The sequence below is a fragment of the Sinohyriopsis cumingii genome, chromosome 1, assembly GCF_028554795.1.
Source record: "Sinohyriopsis cumingii isolate HCF-2022 chromosome 1, ASM2855479v2, whole genome shotgun sequence".
In the NCBI taxonomy this organism is placed as follows: domain Eukaryota; kingdom Metazoa; phylum Mollusca; class Bivalvia; order Unionida; family Unionidae; genus Sinohyriopsis; species Sinohyriopsis cumingii.
Window position 1 is genome coordinate 67,958,685 of NC_142961.1, and position 21,382 is coordinate 67,980,066.

The following is a 21,382-nucleotide window of genomic DNA, read 5'->3' on the forward strand; positions in this document are numbered from 1 at the left end:
GGCGAAAATGACAAAAACCTCCAGGGGTTAATGTGTTAATCCTGACTATTCTATATGAAATCTGGAATAGTCGCTGAATCGGTTTGCTATGTTTTTGATGTAGTGCAACCCTATTATGAAACAGTCAGCTGCCTCCAACAGTGGTTTTTGGAGATCAATGTCCCATGATTTTTCGCAGAGGTTTGAAGGCTGGTTGTCTTCGTTTTGGGATAAAATTTTGATGTTCAGTAGCCAAGGCTTTTGTAAGCTTTTGACGGATGATGTAACAAATTTTCTCATAGCATTTTGAAGATAAGCGCCCAAGGCTGTTTAGTTAATTTTTAATTTTGACGACCACTTGCCCAGGCTTCTTAGTAAAATTGTGAAGAGCAGTGAGATGGGTTTCCACTTACAAATAATTCAGACTAGTGGCTCAATTTTTAGAAAACGCTTTGAAGGCCAATGACCTAGAGTTTTCCATACCATCTTGAAGTTTATCAAGTGGGTGAGCTATGGTTTTCTACAAATAAAATACGGCCAGTAGTCAAATGTTAGTCTGAGAATTTGTTTCAAGTGGATTAAACTAGTTAACCGGTTCAACCTAGTAATAAGAAGTTCAGTGGACAAGGACTAAGTTTTTCCCAGATATTTATGAAATAAAGAATATTCTCATTCACAATTAAACATGTTTTTGTGTTACAAGTATGATACACGTGATTCTGTATCAGCTCTCCCAACCTAAAATAAACAATAAAACGGTTTCAACGATCCTTAAATTTCATCTCGTCTCTTTCGCAGAAGCCAGCTCTTTTTTGGTTTGTACGGTTAATTAGTGTAACGGGCAAACAAAATTTCCACTAGCGAAACGACACGCTTCTGCTCCGAAATTTAACACTGGTCATAGTCAAACACGGTAATGGTGGACCAATTTATTCTTGCTTCCATATTTAACGTATTTATCCGTGGCCTTAATCTTTTTTTAATATTCGTCTGAATCTCTTTTTCTTCATTCTTTTCTTTCATTGCAAAGTGTAGGTTCATAAATAATCCGCTAATTCTAAATTGTTAAGCAATTTGGTGACGAAATTTCTGTGGCTGTTAACGATCTGCCCTATACTTCTTGAAGATATATACTTTTACTGATCAGCTGAAATTAGCATTTCATGTATTTAATTTTCTTGCCAATAAAGTGTTGTTATTATTATTATTATTATTATTATTATTATTATTATTATTTCACTTCTTTTGGTCTTTTATCGATTGTTTTTTACCGTTTATAACACCCCGCTTTATTCATATTTGTCTCTGATTTTTTTTATATATCATCAACGGCTATTATAATAAAAAGACTGCATGAATGATCTCTAAATATATATTTATGTTACTGAATTATATGGGTGATTTTAGATGTCTGTGTGTGTGTGTGTGCGTGTGCGTGTGTGTGTGTGTGTGTGTGTGTAAAGTTTTTATGTTACTGCTGTCGATACGGAGCATTTAAATCACGTAAGCACTTTAAATGAGTTCTTAATCTATGCTAAAGTGTAGAAGAAAGATATCCGACACTAAACGAATAAACGTTATAGACTGAAAACAGACGTGCTGATGAAAGACTAAATTTGCTTTCAGGGAACCCCTGAGAGCAATGTTTCGAATGATGACTTGTATTATTACGAAGATTACTATGACGATCAAGAAGACAATGAAGTGGCTGTACCGCAAGAAACTTTCAGAAAAGATAAAGGTTATCTTGAGGATCAAATTTTCAAAACGAAATATATAAACTTGCCAAGGTAAAGCGAATATAGTAAACCCTACTTCCCCTCTCTCCAACTCCAGTCATCAAAGCTATGACTGGTGTTGCTATTATTACTATTATTATTATTATTATTATTAGTAGTAGTAGTAGTAGTAGTAGTAGTAGTAGTAGTATATGTTCTTATCCTTGTTCTTGTTCCTGTTCTTGTTGGTGATGACGTTAATAGTTTTATATCTACTCCAAGTTTATTACATGTTTTTCTGTCATTTATGTTGTTGCTGTTGCATATTGTAAACTGGTTACCGTAACTACGATGGTGACAACTAGGAGAAAAAAAAGATGCTAAAGCGGAGGAAGATGGAGATGGTCCTAATGCGTATTATTGCATATTTTATTGTTTTCTTCTACATCATTCATTTTGTCCTTTAATAGATTACTATATAGTACGAGTACAACGAATTTAACGATAACATGGCGTGATGAAAAACAATTTTATTTTTATTTTACGTATATGCTATATTCTATTTATTCTGGGTTTTATTCAAGAAAGTAATGTATGTGTTATTCCAGAGAAGTCCGCAAGAATGCTGGCCATTTTATGAGCGACATGATCGTGTCTTGCAGTTTTGCTGGCCGTGAATGCACAGCGAAGTAAGTTTTGCTTTCTCATTGTCGTGTTCACATTTAAGAATTTCTTGTCTCATTGTTGTTTTGCCGAGGTATCGATTAATCAAAATATACATAAGTATATTGTTATGACTCTTTGGTCATAAATTCATTAAAAGGAAAGAGGGAAACCTATAACTTTTGTATAATTGAACATATAATTTATTTCCCAAAAATACAAAATGAAAGACTTTAACATAACTTACAGTATGGTGAATGAAATCCTAAAATCCAAAGTATCGAGTAATCCGAATGAGCTTCAAAGGTATTCCGAATGACGGTCAGTAATGTAATAATGTATCAACAGTACAGAAGAATCACTATGATAAATCCCAAAATGGAATAAAATGAATTCAAAGTATTTCTGATACAGCTATAATTTCAATTCTCTTTGAATAAATTCACAGTAATTACTTGACAGCTGTTATTATAATGAATCTGAGACATTTCGAGCCCAGTAATTCCAACGAATGACTTAAATTAAATAAATGTATCCTCTCAATATAAGTATCTCAAAACTGGTGATACTAATAAGAATGCTTAATTCCAAGCAATAATTCTCTTTTATAGAATGCTTTGTCGTAATTACAAAAATATAAAGACGGTTAAACACTTATTAACATTGCAAATCGAACCGGTAAACAATGGTCACGTGTGTTACACTAGCTGATCAAAACTTAGGACAGTCTAGCCTTTTTAGAAAACCCACGAGCGCCATTCACATCACGTGATCTTTACTTGAATTACTAACCTTGGACCTTATGAATGGATCAATGCATTTGATACACGACTCTTCTTACAGTACAAACTCATTCATAAATAATATTAGTATTTGAAAGATTATTAATTAAATAACCTTTGCTAACTATAATAATGAATGACCTTAAGTAAAGATAATACAGATTATATATATATATATATATATATATATATATATATATATATATATATATATATATATATATATATATATATATATATATATATATATATATAACAATATTATAAAAAGTCTAAAACTAAACTATGTGTCATCCCCAAACTTTTATACAAACAATTTTGAAAAACATTTTAATGCGTGTTAAAGGTACATTGATTGTCATATACTTACTCTATATATTTACCTCATTCTTGATTTAATTTTACTCCGTGTGTTTAGAGTAGAAGAAAATATTAAGACTATAAGTAAATTATATCTGCTGTATTATATTGCTCACCATTCAGTGATCATTTTACCACTATCAAATATGATGTCATTATGTACAGCATATAAATACGTTTGATAGCCTCCACTGGCTCAGTACCGCCTTTCATGGAACCACGGAAATAGCATTTTGTTTGTACCGACATATATGCGCGTAAAAGAGTCCTGTATTGGTATTGTAAAGTGATGATGAATTTTGAATCATGCTCAGTGTATGTTTGTTTGCATGTGGCCGTTAAATGCAGCAAACCACATATCGAGGAACTGAAAAATGGTAGTAATCGCTATACTAAAGTAATTGCTGGAAATAGTTTGACTACGAAAGAAAATTATCGTACATGTATAAGAACATAATAATTCGTCCATTGAATATTGAGCAAGTTATATCAATATTATAGTGAAAAGTCCTTTAAAATGTTTATTTATCTAATATCACCAGTTCGTTCAAACTACATCAGACGGCTGACTATGGAAACTGTTGGGAGTTGAACACAACCAATAAGATTGCCACGAGGTCAGGTGAAATGGCAGGTACGATATCGTTTTTATATATCACCCAGCCCACAGTTGTAAACATTCAGTGCGATTCAGTTGGGTAAATTAACTCACGTGTGAACGCTTTTCAATTCATTGTTATGTTGCCATAGTTTCTTCTTGAAGAAAAAGATCAGCAGAGTTGTTCCTGGACCAAATACTCACAAGCTATGTCTGTTTGCAGGGTTTGACTACCTGCCCCACATTTAAATATGTCAACAAGATTACGATATACATTGCTATAAATACAACGCATACAAAGCTGTACTATTTTATACTATTATGCAACTGTGTCATATGGGGATGGCGAGCTTAGTGACAGTCTCCAGAATGTAAATTATCAATCACGATGTCCATCCTCCTGTTTGCAAATTCTTAGCAATAGATTTTCTATCTCTCCGACGTACAACAATGGTATATATTGACAATGGTAAATAAAGTAAGCAATGAATTATGTCCCTAAAAGACCGTGTCCAATTAGTGAAAAAGTCCGACAGGACATGCGTCAGTATTTTTCACTGCTGCTTATAATCGCTTATGAATATGTGATTAGGCTCACGAAAAGAGTGGATCACACATTCTGATTCCCATCCTTTACAATGCACACTGTCCAGTATGTGAATCAGGCTCACGAAAAGAGTGGATCACACAGTCTGATTCCCATCCTTTACAATGCGCACTGTCCATTATGTGAATCAGGCTCACGAAAAGAGTGGATCACACAGTCTGATTCCCATCCTTTACAACGCACACTGTCCATTATGTGAATCAGGCTCACGAAAAGAGTGGATCACACAGTCTGATTCCCATCCTTTACAATGCCCACTGTCCATTATGTGAATCAGGCTCACGAAAAGAGTGGATCACACAGTCTGATTCCCATCCTTTACAATGCCCACTGTCCATTATGTGAATCAGGCTCACGAAAAGAGTGGATCACACAGTCTGATTCCCATCCTTTACAATGCACACTGTCCATTATGTGAATCAGGTTCATGACAGTTTATCACAATCTGAACATTTTCAAGATCTTCGTGTTGAAGCGAAAACAAAATATTTATATACAGATTCCACATACAGAGTACAATATAACATTAAACATTAAAACATTGTATTTATTAATGTTCGACCAGAGTGAATATTTCCCCATTATGTCATAGTCCATTCAGTGTGTACTGCTGTGCGTGCATTGTGACCTAGTCCACTCAGTGTGTATTGCTATGCGTGCATGATGTGCGCCTGTATTGAATGGCAATCTCGTTCATGACGAAATCAACAGCTACATATAGTTTAAAGAAGGACTAAATTCAATTAAAAGGAAAATAGCATTTCGACCAATTAGTAACTTTGCCAGGTTTTTGGGCGTTAAAATTATTTGGATAGAACTTTACTAGGCTCCCGCTCGGCGTAAATATTTCTGAGCCAGGTTGTTAAGTAATGAGAGAGCTAGATCACTTGTTCAATTGAAGCGGTGGGGACAATTTTGGTGTGGGCTATAATTTCACAAGAAAACAAAATAATGCTTTAAAAAATGATTGATTAATTAAAATGGCAAGACCTCTCCGGTGTAAAAATCATTAGAACGTCCGCATAGGATGCGAGAAGTCACGGGTTCGAACCCGGCCGAGTCTTACCAAAGACTCAAACAATGGTACTAGCAGCTGCCTTGCTTGGCGCTCAACATTAAGAGGCTAGTATTAGGACTGGTCTGCCTGGTGTCAGGATAATGTGTCTGGTTGGACATGATGCTACATGTCTACGGCATGATGCTCCAGTGCTAGACATCACTATAAATTGCCACACTGCAGACATATTAGCGATATGATTGAAATTTTTGTAAAGCTATGTCAAAACTCTAAATCACACACACCTTAAAATGCCGATCCCCTCAATAAGTAAACACTCTTCCCCCATGTCCATGGCCACAGTAATATTCGATAGCTGAACTTCTTTGTGTAATACTACGTGGAAGCAAATAAAAAGACAACCAAAAAACACTCGAGTAGTATAATGCACCACTTAAGAGGGTTACAGAGGATATCGTTTCGCCGTAGGTTTACATTAGCCGCCACTTGAGGGGGCTACTGGCAATCCTATGTTAAAAATAGCCGTAGATTTAATATATGCCAACATCTGAGTGATCTACGGGAAATGTGATGTAAATTTTGGGAATTTCCTAGACTATTTCCTTGTTTGAAAATTTATAGGGCACGTCAGGAAATCTTATCCTATTCTTTTTATTACATTCCAATACACAAACCGTACGATCCAGCACCCACTTTTTGACAACTATCTGACACACTCCAGCACTACAGCAAAAGCCCTACTATCCAGCATCCACGTTTTGACATGCGATCTAACACACGCTCTACTATAAAGTACCTTCTTTTTGTGCTATCCACAAACATATACTCCTATCCATCACCTCTCTCATTATATAATATCCGACACACCTTCTACGACCCCGCGCATATGTTTTGATATACTGTACAGCGTTTGTTTCCATGTTGAAAAAATGTATAGACCCCCAAAGGAACTTAATGTAATTCTCCACTTTATGTAAATTTCCACACGCGTACGTAAAGCTTTGCTTCGTTAATTGTCTTTTGTACTCATCCGCATTGGCCATAACAAATGAAACACGCCACAATTTCGATTCTGTCTCAGGTGTGCATCCACGCCATTCAGCAAGTCCTTCTATTGAAAACACATGTCTAAATGCAAAGGATCCATCACTTCTAAGCTACGTCCTTGTTTGATTTTATTTCGGCATTCAATCCCAAATTGTGAGCATCGTCATCCGCAGTCATCGCTGTGCAAATTGCTTTTGTCCAAAGGATCATGTTTTCATACTATGGGGGGCATCAAAATGTGTTTTCTTCGCTTCTTTTCCGTACGCCAAAAGCTTCCAGGGATGCATGGTAAGGGTAAGTGTCGATATTGCTGCTTTCTACCTTGTTATTCAAGTACAACTCCACTTCGCTGAACAACTGATGCATGCAATTCTTGACGGAAAAGACTTTGTCATCGGCGCCAGGATTGCTGTTGTCCTCTTTAAAAACCTTGACCTTCATGTACAAGTGAATATTATTCAGATCGGCGCAACCTTCGGTTTGCCATTTGATTTTAAAAAAATTCAATTGGTGCTGAAGTGGCCAAAGACGATACAGGATATAATTCTGCTCAGTGTGATTCTTGCATCGTCACGATCATCGATGGCATGGCTAACATACTGAGTTCAGACTTGGAACATTCGCATGGATTTCGGTGCATGATTTTCATGTTTATTTAGTTAGTAATGAAAAACATCCAGTTCCCTGATTGCTTTTGTTCTTCTTATGCTATTGTCTTTTTTAATATCTCTATGAGCCCTGTCAAATGTTCGACGCCTGTTTCTCTATTGTCATTGTTTTGGCTTAGAGGAGGAATTAATGATTTTGCTAGAAGCGTGAAGCGACATTATTGGGGTGTCTCGGCGCCCAAGTAGGTCTCTTTCTGTTTGAATAAATCCATTTTCCTCCTGTCATGAAAACTTCTATAGGACATAGCTGGTCAATGATTACGTTTGGGAACTTCTTCTCTTTGAGTCTTTTAAAGCATGCAATTATAAAGTTACTATAGGTTTCAAGATGGGTGCCGCCATACGAAAAGCTGAGTTTAAAATATCTCCTAAATCATGTTTTGTTTGTAGAGTTCCTCCTCTGTACACATGACACATCTGCTACAGTTCGCTATAGAAAATCGTTTTCAAAATGTATTTTCACAGTGACGTTTCCATTCTAGAATACAATATTTTGTCCATGATCTCCTTTGATAGTAATACTAACACTGTTAAAATACGAATTACTAACTAGACGATAACTAAGATGTACACATTCTTGACGAACGTGATGCATGTTTGATCCTTCATCATAAGTAGTGATTGCAGAATCGACATTGAAATGAATGATTATCCGCAACAGATCAGCTGTGTTTCCTTCTGCATCATGCTTCACGACACTGGAATACACAAAAATCAAAATTCTGTCCTTCGTTCAATACGATAGGAAAGCTAAAATAATTGCGAATGGATAGTTTTTGTGATTGTTTTTTTTTTCTGTGGTGCTACGTTCATGTGTCTACCCTGGTAATCAACAAACTGGGAGAAGATCTGATAGACCGCTTTTTGACGTACGAAAATATGGTGAGCTATTTTAAGATATTCTGTCAATACAGATCAGAGAATTTTTGCTAGTGCTTTGCCAAACTGATCGTTGGAAACAGCTAAAATCTGTTAGGAGTGATGTTGAGCATTACAATACAATCCTGCCTTTATTCGTATCGAATAGAGATATTCAATGGAGACTTAACTGGTGAAGGTGTTTTGGTTTCCTAAATAACATACTAATTTGTTTACAAGTGGTCTTGAACTTGTTCAGTGAATATTTTGAAGAGAACAATGTTTTGATCGCCAACTAAATTCTAGACCCGACTAGCATACATGATTTCTAACAAAGATACATACCTGTGAGATTCGTGATCAAATTGTAACTGAAGTTTGCTGTGAAACAACATAAGTTGTTGCTGGGAAACACATCCATAGAACTGTCACTATGCAATGTTAAATAAAATTGATTATTCATCGTTTGATGGTTCTGGCATCTGAATAGTCCCTCGTTCCAAGTGTTCTAAAGGAGGACTGCCTTCTGTGATTGGAAGATTGTTGTTTTGACTGGCGTTGGAGAACCTACCGTTGTTGCTGTTACTTTCGATATATGTCAAAGAAGGTGTGGCACAAAGATAACCAATACAACTGCTGAATAAAACAGGTCAGAGATGCTTATCTCCTTGTTACAAATTCAGATTTTTAATGACTCCTCGATTGATACAATACACAACAAAATGTGACATAGCAAGGCGAGTTTATTTTTCGAGACACGTTCTCCACACAATACACATAGTAGTTGCTCTTGCTGATCTGTACCTAGGTCTTGAAGAGAGAAACTCTGAAAAAGAGAGTTAGCAGGTGTGTTCAACGGCGTGTTGGCAACATATACTTTTCATACCAGCTCTAAATGCACTGTAAATAAATGTGTCTGATCCAATACTTTGAAATAAATGAATGGTTTACAGTTTCAAATCCCTCTTTTATATTTGTTTATCGCGAGATCCATCTCCATATTGGACGTTTATATTCTAACACGATTACCATCTCTGAGGTAAAATAAAAAGTGACATGTTCAACTCTAATATCATTTACCATTGATTTATAATGTTATTCATCCATTTTAATCTACGAATTTCGTACCCTTATAGATGATGATTATTTTTAAGTGTTACAAAACCATCTCTTGAGAGGGTTGGTTCAACAAAATGTTTCTGATTATTTTCGAATGTCGGATTGTATTCAAAATCATCTTATTTCCAATCTTAAAATCGTTCACACCTTTTCGATTTCAAAAACATCACCACCTTCAGCCACTTGTAGGTTCTTTACACAGGCAATATACTGGATAAGCAAATGAACGAAAAAGAATAAAGATTCTTTAACGACCACAACAGAGCAATTTGTCCAGGAACTAAAACAGGAAAGCAAGTGCAAATGATACAGAAAATGAGACAACTGGTACAAATTGTACTGAAAATTAGATGGACAAAACTGAAGCAAAACCAGAAATGAAAAGACTTTGAAAATAGTTGTGAATGCTAGAGTTGACAAACGCTCTAAATCATTATCCAAATTATTATCAATTGTCGTTGTGTACGCCGTGACATCGTTGATCAACAATTTATTCACATCGACAATGTGACATTTTACAAAATCAACTTAAGGACGGCTGCTGACCTTAAGTGTAGTTAGATATTTGTTAGGATTTCGGTCAACTTTTGCTAATATCCGCGTTGAATACCAGGTCTGTAATATACAAACATGCTGATTTCAAGGCTAATAGAAGACAATGGGGGAAATAGATGGCACAAACTGTGCAAGACACAAAGTTTGCAAAAATGCATGACAAATAAAATGTGTACTAGTTGTTTCGTTCCTGGTGCATTTGTGTCTTTAGCGACACTATTATTTCATTTGTTGCTATTACAGGAGTTGCTTACCACGCAATATAGTTGTACCTGGAAAAAAGACTGATACATGGTAAAATTCACATCTTGCGAAGTGTAATGTCCTGACGTTTGCTCATTATTGTCATACGTTTGTTTCTTACATTTTCTCAGGTATGCATTATTATGCCTTCTCTTTAGTCTATCTAAGTTTTTTAATTGAATTCATTTTATTTACGTCTCTACCTTATGCTGTACTCTCTTTTGCAAGGTTTAAATGCTATTTGTTTTTTCGCATCTATGCCATGTCTTTACCATGACAGCATCATACAGCAGTAAAAACTAGACTTCTTCCACCCCAATACAAGAAACGCTTTAACAGAACTTATAGTCTGCTTACATTATTGGGTAATAAATAACATCGGGTTGTGTTCCTCGACACAGCCTTTTATGCGATTTTTTTAACATAATACATATCGACTGAAACAACATTATACTGAGAGTCATCTGGAGCATGTGCTAGTATTTCCAGGGTACAAGTTCTGAGTCCGATATTTTTTATACCGCCATCATCAGTTACACTTCTTGTACAGTAATGAAATGAATGTTCTGGTCAATATTGGAATATTTTTGTCTTGTAAATTAACCATTGTTTGAAGATAGAAATGTGACATCATATCATGTGTATATTATAATCATTATGTGCTATGTAAGAATCATTCAGTCTTGAACTTAAATTTATTTGAACGCAATAGATATTTCACTGAATATATCCAAAACATCCATATATTATCTGGTTACATGTCCATTCTTCGAAATTAGGTTCCATTGTAACACAGTGTTTCACTGTCTCAGCGAACATGTCATCATTTCCATTTTTAATCGGCTGTTGTATATATTGGCTAACGAACATAACACTATCTGCAAATCCAGTTGTCATTTTCATTTCCGTGTTATCCTTCACAACAAATCGACTATGAAATCCTTGCTGAACGAAATATATTTGTCGTTGAAATCTGGTATGATTTTTGCCTCATGACGTGATCATTTTTAACAAACAGATGATTGTCGTAACTAAACAAGTTGCCACTAAACAGTTGGATGTGTTTGGCTATCAGAAATATAAATTACAATCTTTATGAGAAACACCTCCGTCATTGCCTATTAAATTATCCTGGTCTTTAATTTGCTTTCAAATATGTTTTTTGCTCTCACAGATATGACATGTACTTTATAAGTTAAAATGGTTTGCATCGTCATCTGTGTATACCAGTGTCTATTCGTCGTACGCTAGTTATAAAACATCTGTATGCGACAAAATCAATGTGATGCTGATGTCTGCGTTCAAAATAAAGGTAAATAACATACAGACCGTTTAATGGGTGATGATAGTTTCTGAATTTGACAACTGATTCGTCTAAAGGCGTTTTGTATATTGAAACGTCTACACTATTACGAAATTTGATACTTTTTCTTATCTAATGAAAACAAAATTTGCTTATTCGAGATGACATCAGCTTTGATAGATTTTTTGCCCGAACGTAATTAAATTTTTCCATTTTCAACCAGCAAAATTACCATGACAAAATGTCTGGTTTCTTTTCTTCTTTCTTGTCGCTCTAACTGGTCCCATGTATTTCTCTTCAACTATTTCATTCACATTAAAAATCAAATCCTTTAGAGATGTTACACAATTCATTTTCCATTTCCTCAATGATCTCTATTTCAGAATGACATCTGTCAAATTAAAGACTGTAACTAAACAAACTATATTTTTAAAGCCTATCTACTGGGTAACTTGGTTTACTAACCACAGATTCAACTACATATTTGGCCAGTCGTCCCTATTATCTACGTTGACACGTGATTTTTGCTTTTGGCTCTATGAAGAAATTCTGTATAGAATCTTCCTTGTAGAGCTTGACAGGTATCTGCATGAAATGATGAAAATTCAATCCCATCAACCACCTAATCTCGTGCTTTTGCTTCTCTACTATCCAGCTTTGGTATGTAAAATGTCAAACAAATGTTGAATGTAACAAAGGTTTAATAACTTTGTCCAGTACATCATGTTTATTGAGTACGTAAGTCTTGATCTGAAGTATAAATAAATCTCTTTATTTTAATTTCTCCCTCTTGTATTCAAATCTGTTTTAGTCTAATTGCCAAGTAAAGCTGAGCTTTTGTCTCACAATTTGTTTTCAAGTATGATTCAGCGTAGTTGAAAATGTTGTAAAAGTCTCAATCGTCACTACTGTAAAAGTGTTATCGTTTACATTTCTTTTAAGTGAATTCCTTCGTCTTTTTGTGAAATGTTTTGTAAATTTTACATACTCATGTTTATCCCAATTCTTTTCATGTCTTTATGAGTACTAGTGGAGCCTGTAATTTTTCTAACTCGCTTTGGTATATGATGATCAGGTATATAAGTCTTTATCATTGATTTATTTAACTACCAGTGAATCTTTAAATACGTGTGGATAAAGCTATATTTAAACTTTTGGCATAAAGTTGAGGAATTGCCCAACTGCAGTTTTTAGGTCTGTCACCCCTGGGAGCAGTTATCCGTGGAGTTTGCTTGCATTTTGTCACAATCAAGAGAGAGACAGACTGACACAGACAGACAGACATAAAAGGAGACAGAGACACACAGAGACCGTATCTACCGGGATGTCGCTAAATCACTTAAACCAAGCAGTAATATCAACATGTACCCTTGGCACCAATTTGACGCCATCCTAACCTCACCTAACAAGCAGATCAATATATTGATATTTATGAACAACATATCAACGTTTATTACAGCGAATTAGGGGTTGTTGCCTTGGTTTATTTACGCCAGCTCAGCCAGGATATCGGTTAATCAGTTCACTTTAGTGTGTTTTTGCATTTCGTTCTTCGTTTAGTTTTGTTTCGCTGTTATTGTTTCCTACAGTAATGTCAGCTCATAATATTGACACAGATTTGATTTCATACTAACCCCGGTTAATAACCCAACAGCTCAATACCACGTGATACGACGATGTATCGACTTATAATTATGGTGAATTTGGAGGTTGTTGCCTTCGTTTTCTTACATCAAAATCATCCACGATATCTATAATTCTCTTCGTTATCTAAAGTATTGTCAGCATATTCCATAGCTGAATAATTCGTAGTCAACGAGAATGCAGGGGAGCTCAATGATTACGATGCTAATTTCTTTTTATACCATTATTGTCACCGTTAATTTCATATAATGACATCATTGTCATATAAATATATACTTATCTGCTAAATATATATTTAAGAGTTCAAGCCTATTATATGGTTCCTTCAAATAAACAAGAGGTAATTATATTGCTGAGTTTTGAATTTATGAGACATTTAAGAGAAAAGAAAATTATGGTCGGTTACTCAGAATGCCATGCTGCTATAACTTTGCTACTAACAAGGGAAGAAACTCGTACATACATAAACCACATTCACAGATTTATCTCACCATGTATTTTGTAGTATGATTCATTGGAATGTACGGGGGATGGGGGTGGTGTATTTTTTGTACAATAAAGAAATAAGATTGTGATCTCAGAAGTTGCGGGCAGTTTTTAAATTTCTTATGATCCAGTTCTGAAATTTCACTATGGTTGAGGGACTCTAGAGTGGTTTTAGTAGTTTGTATTTGGTTTTCACTCAGTAGTACAAAAAGCCATCCAGTTTTGAAATATCTATACTGTCCAGGAAGATGGGATTACACAGTAAATAATTAAGAAGACAACTTGTACTTAAGTTAACCAATATTTTAAAATTTTATTTCATGTACCAAAAGAATGTCTGTCTATATGTCCCTCTTATACAATGTAACAGATGTATTTTTATGTACCTGCTTCTCAGGTTTGACGCTCTCGTTAAATCTGCAAAACTGGGAGTTTCTGGATGGAGTATCCGAGGGATATGGAGCGAGACTGGTAATTCATGAAACCGGTACCATCCCAATCCCCTCATCGGAGGGAATCTTTATTGCATCCTCTTTCGAGACAAATATAGGACTTCGTATGGTACGTAGATTAATATCGAATTTGGAGTTTCTTTCACAATGTTGCAGTATTCAATACTGTAGACGACTTTATAATTATTGGAGAAAAAAATATCCCAATAGCACCGCACGTATTGTATATACGATAACTAAGAAAACAGCTGTAGCAAATCAAAGTAATTAACTTAGCTTGTGAAGAGACAGGTTAAAAATAAGTTTAGGAAGCAAGCAAGGTATTGCATGTATCTCTTAGCAACCATTTTAAATTTAACAGGTATGATTTCCAATTACATAAAATAAATCTGTATGAAAATCTTGTCTTTACAAGAAAACTAAAAATGCATATCCTGTATTACATTCATATGACATGTCTTTATACACATATCAACTTAATGATTTTATTCCAAGAAACCGAGATCTTTCTTACGAGCTAATTCTTCTGTTTCCTCCTCCAATTTTATGACTGTCCACCTGCCACTCCTATTTTACCTAGTTTTATTGCCGTATGTTTTCAGGTGGCAGTCAACCGTCTAGGTGAACCTTATTCAAAATGTGACGATGGAAAGACATTTCGGGAACTCTATGGAGTAACCTATACGAGACAGGTAAATAATAAAATTTGGCCATCCTACGTCACGGGCCAACATAATATTTCTGGTCTTTTGGTAGAGGCTCTGTGTGTGTGTGTGTGTGTGTGTGTGTGTGTGTGTGTGTGTCAGTTAATCGCAGCAACTGGACGCATTGTTCAAAGAAATCAAATCCACTCAGACAAGAAAACAAGCAGCAACAAATATCTACTATGTCAATGTCATGTGATTCGTTTTATATTCACCTATCCCATACTATACCAACATATTCAATAACAGGACGATTACAATAAAAGCATTAGGTCTGTACTGTAACACAAGTTGCTAAATTTAAATCTTCGCATTAATTTCATACCATAAAACGCTCCAGTGTTTAAAATTAGATAATGGTTTGTTCAGTTTTCTAGGGAAATGCATCAATTCGGCTCTGTGTGTGTGTGTGTTTGGGGAGAGGTAAATTTCACAAACCATTTTTGACTACTATTGTATTTTGTAAAATCAGAATTAACCTATTTGCACATCTGACAGAATCGTCCACCATTAAATAAAGACCAGTGTCATCGGCAAAACCATTGTTTGCTTTACTGTTAATATTATCGAATGTGATACAGTTCATTTATATTAAGAATAGAGGGGGACTTAATATTGATCCTTGCCGGTATGTGTCTCCATTGATAACATTCCTCAAGGTATAACCACTGTTGTTTTCGTTTGGGAATACTTTCTTTCACAGTATGTGTGTTTATCGGACACATGTATCTACCAGGTTTGTAAATAAGTCCAAGTTTCCAGACCCAATCAAAAGACTTACTAAGTACAAATAAAACTAATGCTGGTTAATATTCATTTTATTTGAAGAACACTGGTCAATTTTTTTTTATTATCTTCGACTCTTCTGCAGAAATTAATATTTCTTTTCGTGTTTTGTTGGGTTTAACAGAACTTTTAACACACGAGAGCTAAGTGCCTTTCCCAAGAACACGCCAGGCTGGTTTGGGGCGGGTATTGGGCCAGCTATACTTGTATCACAAGTCTGATGCCATACCAACTGAACTACTGCAGCTACCGGCAAAAATTTGCAGTCTTTCGATTAGAGTCCTAGGACATAGCATTCGCATAACCATGGGATGACAACATTTTCTTCCATATAAGAACTTTGTCCTGTTTTGTCAATATATTGACAATCTTTCCGAAATAATCTCTTCGTCTTCTATATATTAGTCCTACACCACGTTACAACGAAAATTACTTTCCCGTCATCTTCAGCCTGGTTCCAATTTTACCATAACAGCCTTCAAGATTAGTCTAGACTTAATGCATTTTATTGATCAATTTCATATCAGATATCAGTTACAGGCAGTCAGGTTGCTAGATTCTTCAAGACATATGGAGAAGTCCAGACTTGAGTTTTATGAGTGAAATTCTGTTCAGACCAGACATGTACCTAATTTTAACATCATCCATGCTCAATACATCCATAAAAATATTGGTGGGACTTCACATAAAGATTAAATGACTTTATTTAAGTTTTGATGAACTTGACGCTTTCTCCTAGTTTGACTTTGTGGCATGATACCACCCATTCCATTATGTCAGAAAAGTGAAACTGGTTTATGACAATTCACATCAGTGTTGTTATATGATAAATAACGTATTTCAAAATTTGTGCTGATTTTAGGACCACTTTTTGGGAAGAATATAAATATGGAAAACGTCTTTACTTTGCAGTCTTGTCAGTTTATGTGTCTTACGTCTAGAGTCATAGACCTTTGTCGTTGTTACGATGACAGTGGGGAAGAACTGGCCATGATGGTACAAGGAACAACACGGCAATGCAAAAACGATACAGGTACTTTTTGTTAGATAAAATTCCAGTGAACGTCATGTAATTTAATCTCAGTTGCACACTTTAGACAGTACTACTGATGATAGTCTTAGAGTTTGGAAAGGCTCTAATACAGTCTGAAATCAATTGGAAGTACCCCGTCACCAGTTATAAAGGAGCGCTGAACCAGTCCTAAGCAGAGATACATATACGGCATATTAGCAGTAAATATATACCCTTTCTAGACCACTCATGTCTGTCTGATTTTGCTTTCGATATAGAGGATACGTTAAACATTAAAAACAATTAAAATAATACTAAACGAGTGAGACTCAATATCGTTCTTTTACACCAATTAAAAATTACTATACCGGTCAGGAAACGATAAGACCTAGCATAGCAAAATGGCGGAGACAACACAAGAATAATTGTATGATGCTAGTGCGTTATAAATAGTGGTAAAATATTGCCAGCGAAATCGTCAAGTGAGATAAGTCTCTAAGTGTTTTAATTATACCGTTACGAGTTACTTCACTGATAAAAGTTACATACCACCTCAGGCCAGCATGTACAGATTGTTTATGCGCTTATTGTTAATGAATTTTGTGCGAAACAGTTGGTTGAAAAAATATTATTATGCTTGCTTGCTAAATTTAAATTCATGCTCTATAAATATGGTTGATTAAAGAAATAGCATTAGAGAAACAACTGCTAGGTCAAGAATTATATTATTTCTTTAAGTAGCGTACATATATGTGCTTATTTAAGTAAAGAAAGATCGTCCGTGTGAACCTATATTCCATATACACTTAATTTCATGTACGCGCTAATTGTCAAGAATTTACAAGGGAAAGGAGCGTTTAGAAAATCATGGTGGTACTCATTGGAGTTGGTAGTCTGGGAAATAAATTTTTCTGCAGCATGGACTACATCACAGCTTAAAACTGAAATGTAATACAGTTCAAATCATAGCATGACCACTGTCTGTCACAGTACACATCACAAAACAGTGACATAATATGCAAGTTAAATAAATAGTAACGTAATTGTACACATAAATTAGTAACGTAAAACAAATCAAAAATAGTTGTTAAATACCCAGGTAAATATCATACTATTTTGTATCCAAAAATAGTAGTTAATTTTATTGACATAATTTAACCAATAAATTTAAAAAATAATTATAAAAAAACATCGAAAACTGATGTGCCGGTATCAAAATACGTGAATAACATTACAACACCTATAATACGCGTGTCAACCTGAAAATAATTAGCGATGCTGTATGTATGTATGTAATTAAAAAAATATATTAACTTAAGGGACTAGACCAAAATTTAAATATGGCAGTCTTTAAAACAGTAGTAATAAAACTTTGGATAATTTTTTCAATGGTTTTGAAAACTTTTTCAAGAAGATCATGAGGAAAAAAGTTCTGAAAGGAGAACAAGTCGAATATAGAATGGCAAACCACATAAGAAGGCATATAAATATACTGAATAAAATTAGAGTTCAAAACACTATTTGAAATATTTCACACAAATACAGTTTGTGGACAAAAAATAAACGAAGTTCAAGATGGATGTTTGAGAGATTTGACAGAATCCATTAAGATCAAATCTGCTAAAATCAGTCTGAAAAAAACGAGATGTTTATTTGATGCTATCGAAGAAAGAAATGTGTTATGTACCCCACGTGATCTAGGAATTATACTCTCAAAATACATGTTAGGTATAGATACAGTTGTGGATTTAATAAATGCCCTGTACAAATGGAACTTAGGAACATTTGTAGATACACCTGACATATCTGTAAATATATATGAAATATTGGAAGGCGAGACACCACCACTATACTACAAGTAGCACCTTCATCCGGCAGCATATTTGGGGGAATCTTAATGAATGAAAGAGAAGAAATAAATATTAATATAGAAAATGGTCGACTTGTTCTTACTGTTGTTGGGGATGAGTCGATGAGACAAGAAAACAGTTGATGCATAATTCTACTACACAGATATGTTCAACAATAAATAGTCATAAAATGTATCAACTCATGACTAATGCAGATACATTACGCATCCATAAAATGAGTCAACTCATCACTAATGCAGATACATTACGCATCCATAAAATGTATCAACTCTTGACTAATGCATCCATCCTGTGACGAAATGTTTACGACAGATTCATTCTGTATCGATCTTGGGAGAAACAAAAACAACATTTGCCAGTGGCATAAAGTACGTATAATGTTATGACTACCACAAGGAGAACACAGTATTCCACAAATTAACGTCTTGAGCATGCCTTGAATAGAGTTCTCAGTCAAGATTTGTGTGGACAAAGTTAAAATCTTTTTCATAACAGAGTTAGCCAAAGAACGCATTGAAAAGCAGATTTAATCGTGTGTTTCAAATGAATTTAAAATTCAAAATTCCAAACATTATTTTAATCAAACTGAAAATTCCAGGAAATTAATTTCCTCGCATCATGACATGAGATGTACATCATCAGCATAAATACAGTTGTTCAGTTCTTTTTGTGTACATGACATGAGAGGTATAGCATCAAAATGAATACAGTTGTACTATTATTTTGTGTACATGACATGAGAAGTATAGCATCAAAATGAATACAGTTGTACAATTATTTTGTGTACATGACATGAGAGGTATAGCATCAAAATGAATACAGTTGTACAATTATTTTGTGTACATGACATGAGAAGTATAGCATCAAAATGAATACAGTTGTACAATTATTTTGTGTACATGACATGAGAGGTATAGCATCAAAATTAATACAGTTGTACAATTATTTTGTGTTCATGACATGAGAGGTATAGGATCAAAATTAATACAGTTGTACAATTATTTTGTGTACATGACATGAGAGGTATAGCATCAAAATTAATACAGTTGTACAATTATTTTGTGTTCATGACATGAGAGGTATAGCATCAAAATTAATACAGTTGTACAATTGTTTTGTGTTCTTGACATGAGAGGTATAGCATCAAAATTAATACAGTTGTACAATTATTTTGTGTTCTTGACATGAGAGGTATAGCATCAAAATTAATACAGTTGTACAATTATTTTGTGTACATGACATGAGAGGTATAGCATCAAAATTAATACAGTTGTACAATTATTTTGTGTTCTTGACATGAGAGGTATAGCATCAAAATTAATACAGTTGTACAATTATTTTGTGTTCTTGACATGAGAGGTATAGCATCAAAATTAATACAGTTGTACAATTATTTTGTGTTCATGACATGAGAGGTATAGCATCAAAATTAATACAGTTGTACAATTATTTTGTGTACATGACATGAGAGGTATAGCATCAAAATTAATACAGTTGTACAATTATTTTGTGTTCATGACATGAGAGGTATAGCATCAAAATTAATACAGTTGTACAATTATTTTGTGTACATGACATGAGAGGTATAGCATCAAAATTAATACAGTTGTACAATTATTTTGTGTTCTTGACATGAGAGGTATAGCATCAAAATTAATACAGTTGTACAATTATTTTGTGTACATGACATGAGAGGTATAGCATCAAAATTAATACAGTTGTACAATTGTTTTGTGTTCTTGACATGAGAGGTATAGCATCAAAATTAATACAGTTGTACAATTATTTTGTGTACATGACATGAGAGGTATAGCATCAAAATTAATACAGTTGTACAATTATTTTGTGTTCTTGACATGAGAGGTATAGCATCAAAATTAATACAGTTGTACAATTATTTTGTGTTCTTGACATGAGAGGTATAGCATCAAAATTAATACAGTTGTACAATTATTTTGTGTACATGACATGAGAGGTATAGCATCAAAATTAATACAGTTGTACAATTATTTTGTGTTCATGACATGAGAGGTATAGCATCAAAATTAATACAGTTGTACAATTATTTTGTGTACATGACATGAGAGGTATAGCATCAAAATTAATACAGTTGTACAATTATTTTGTGTTCATGACATGAGAGGTATAGCATCAAAATTAATACAGTTGTACAATTATTTTGTGTACATGACATGAGAGGTATAGCATCAAAATTAATACAGTTGTACAATTATTTTGTGTTCATGACATGAGAGGTATAGCATCAAAATTAATACAGTTGTACAATTATTTTGTGTTCATGACATGAGATGTATAGCATCAAAATTAATACAGTTGTACAATTATTTTGTGTTCTTGACATGAGAGGTATAGCATCAAAATTAATACAGTTGTACAATTATTTTGTGTTCTTGACATGAGAGGTATAGCATCAAAATTAATACAGTTGTACAATTATTTTGTGTTCTTGACATGAGAGGTATAGCATCAAAATTAATACAGTTGTACAATTATTTTGTGTACATGACATGAGAGGTATAGCATCAAAATTAATACAGTTGTACAATTATTTTGTGTTCTTGACATGAGAGGTATAGCATCAAAATTAATACAGTTGTACAATTATTTTGTGTTCATGACATGAGAGGTATATAATCAAAATGAATACAGTTGTACAATTATTTTGTGTTCGTGGCATCAAGCGTATTTTTTTTCCTTTGTTTTTTGTTTATTTATATTTTTACTGGTTCTTTTTTTCTTTCTTGGTGGTGGAAACAACATAAATACATTAGCTTAGGGCCATGTAAACATCTTGTATTGAAAAGATATTTCGAAGCGCATGAAAAAGAAATTTCATTTTGTTCCTGCTTATTTGTAATTTCTTTGTATATAATATGTGATGATATCGT

At 34.2% G+C, this 21,382-nt stretch overlaps 1 protein-coding gene across 1 annotated transcript in view; it reads left to right on the forward strand.

Moving 5' to 3' along the window:
• The window catches only part of LOC149807061 (epithelial sodium channel subunit alpha-like), an 89,085-nt gene that overhangs the window by 38,837 nt on the left and 28,866 nt on the right, over nt 1-21,382 (forward strand). Inside the window, exons 3-8 of the mRNA XM_089961361.1 lie at nt 1,606-1,769; nt 2,306-2,386; nt 4,045-4,136; nt 14,046-14,209; nt 14,703-14,792; nt 16,503-16,623. Of these exons, the coding sequence (XP_089817487.1) occupies nt 1,606-1,769; nt 2,306-2,386; nt 4,045-4,136; nt 14,046-14,209; nt 14,703-14,792; nt 16,503-16,623 (712 nt within the window). The remainder of the gene's footprint in view (nt 1-1,605; nt 1,770-2,305; nt 2,387-4,044; nt 4,137-14,045; nt 14,210-14,702; nt 14,793-16,502; nt 16,624-21,382) is intronic.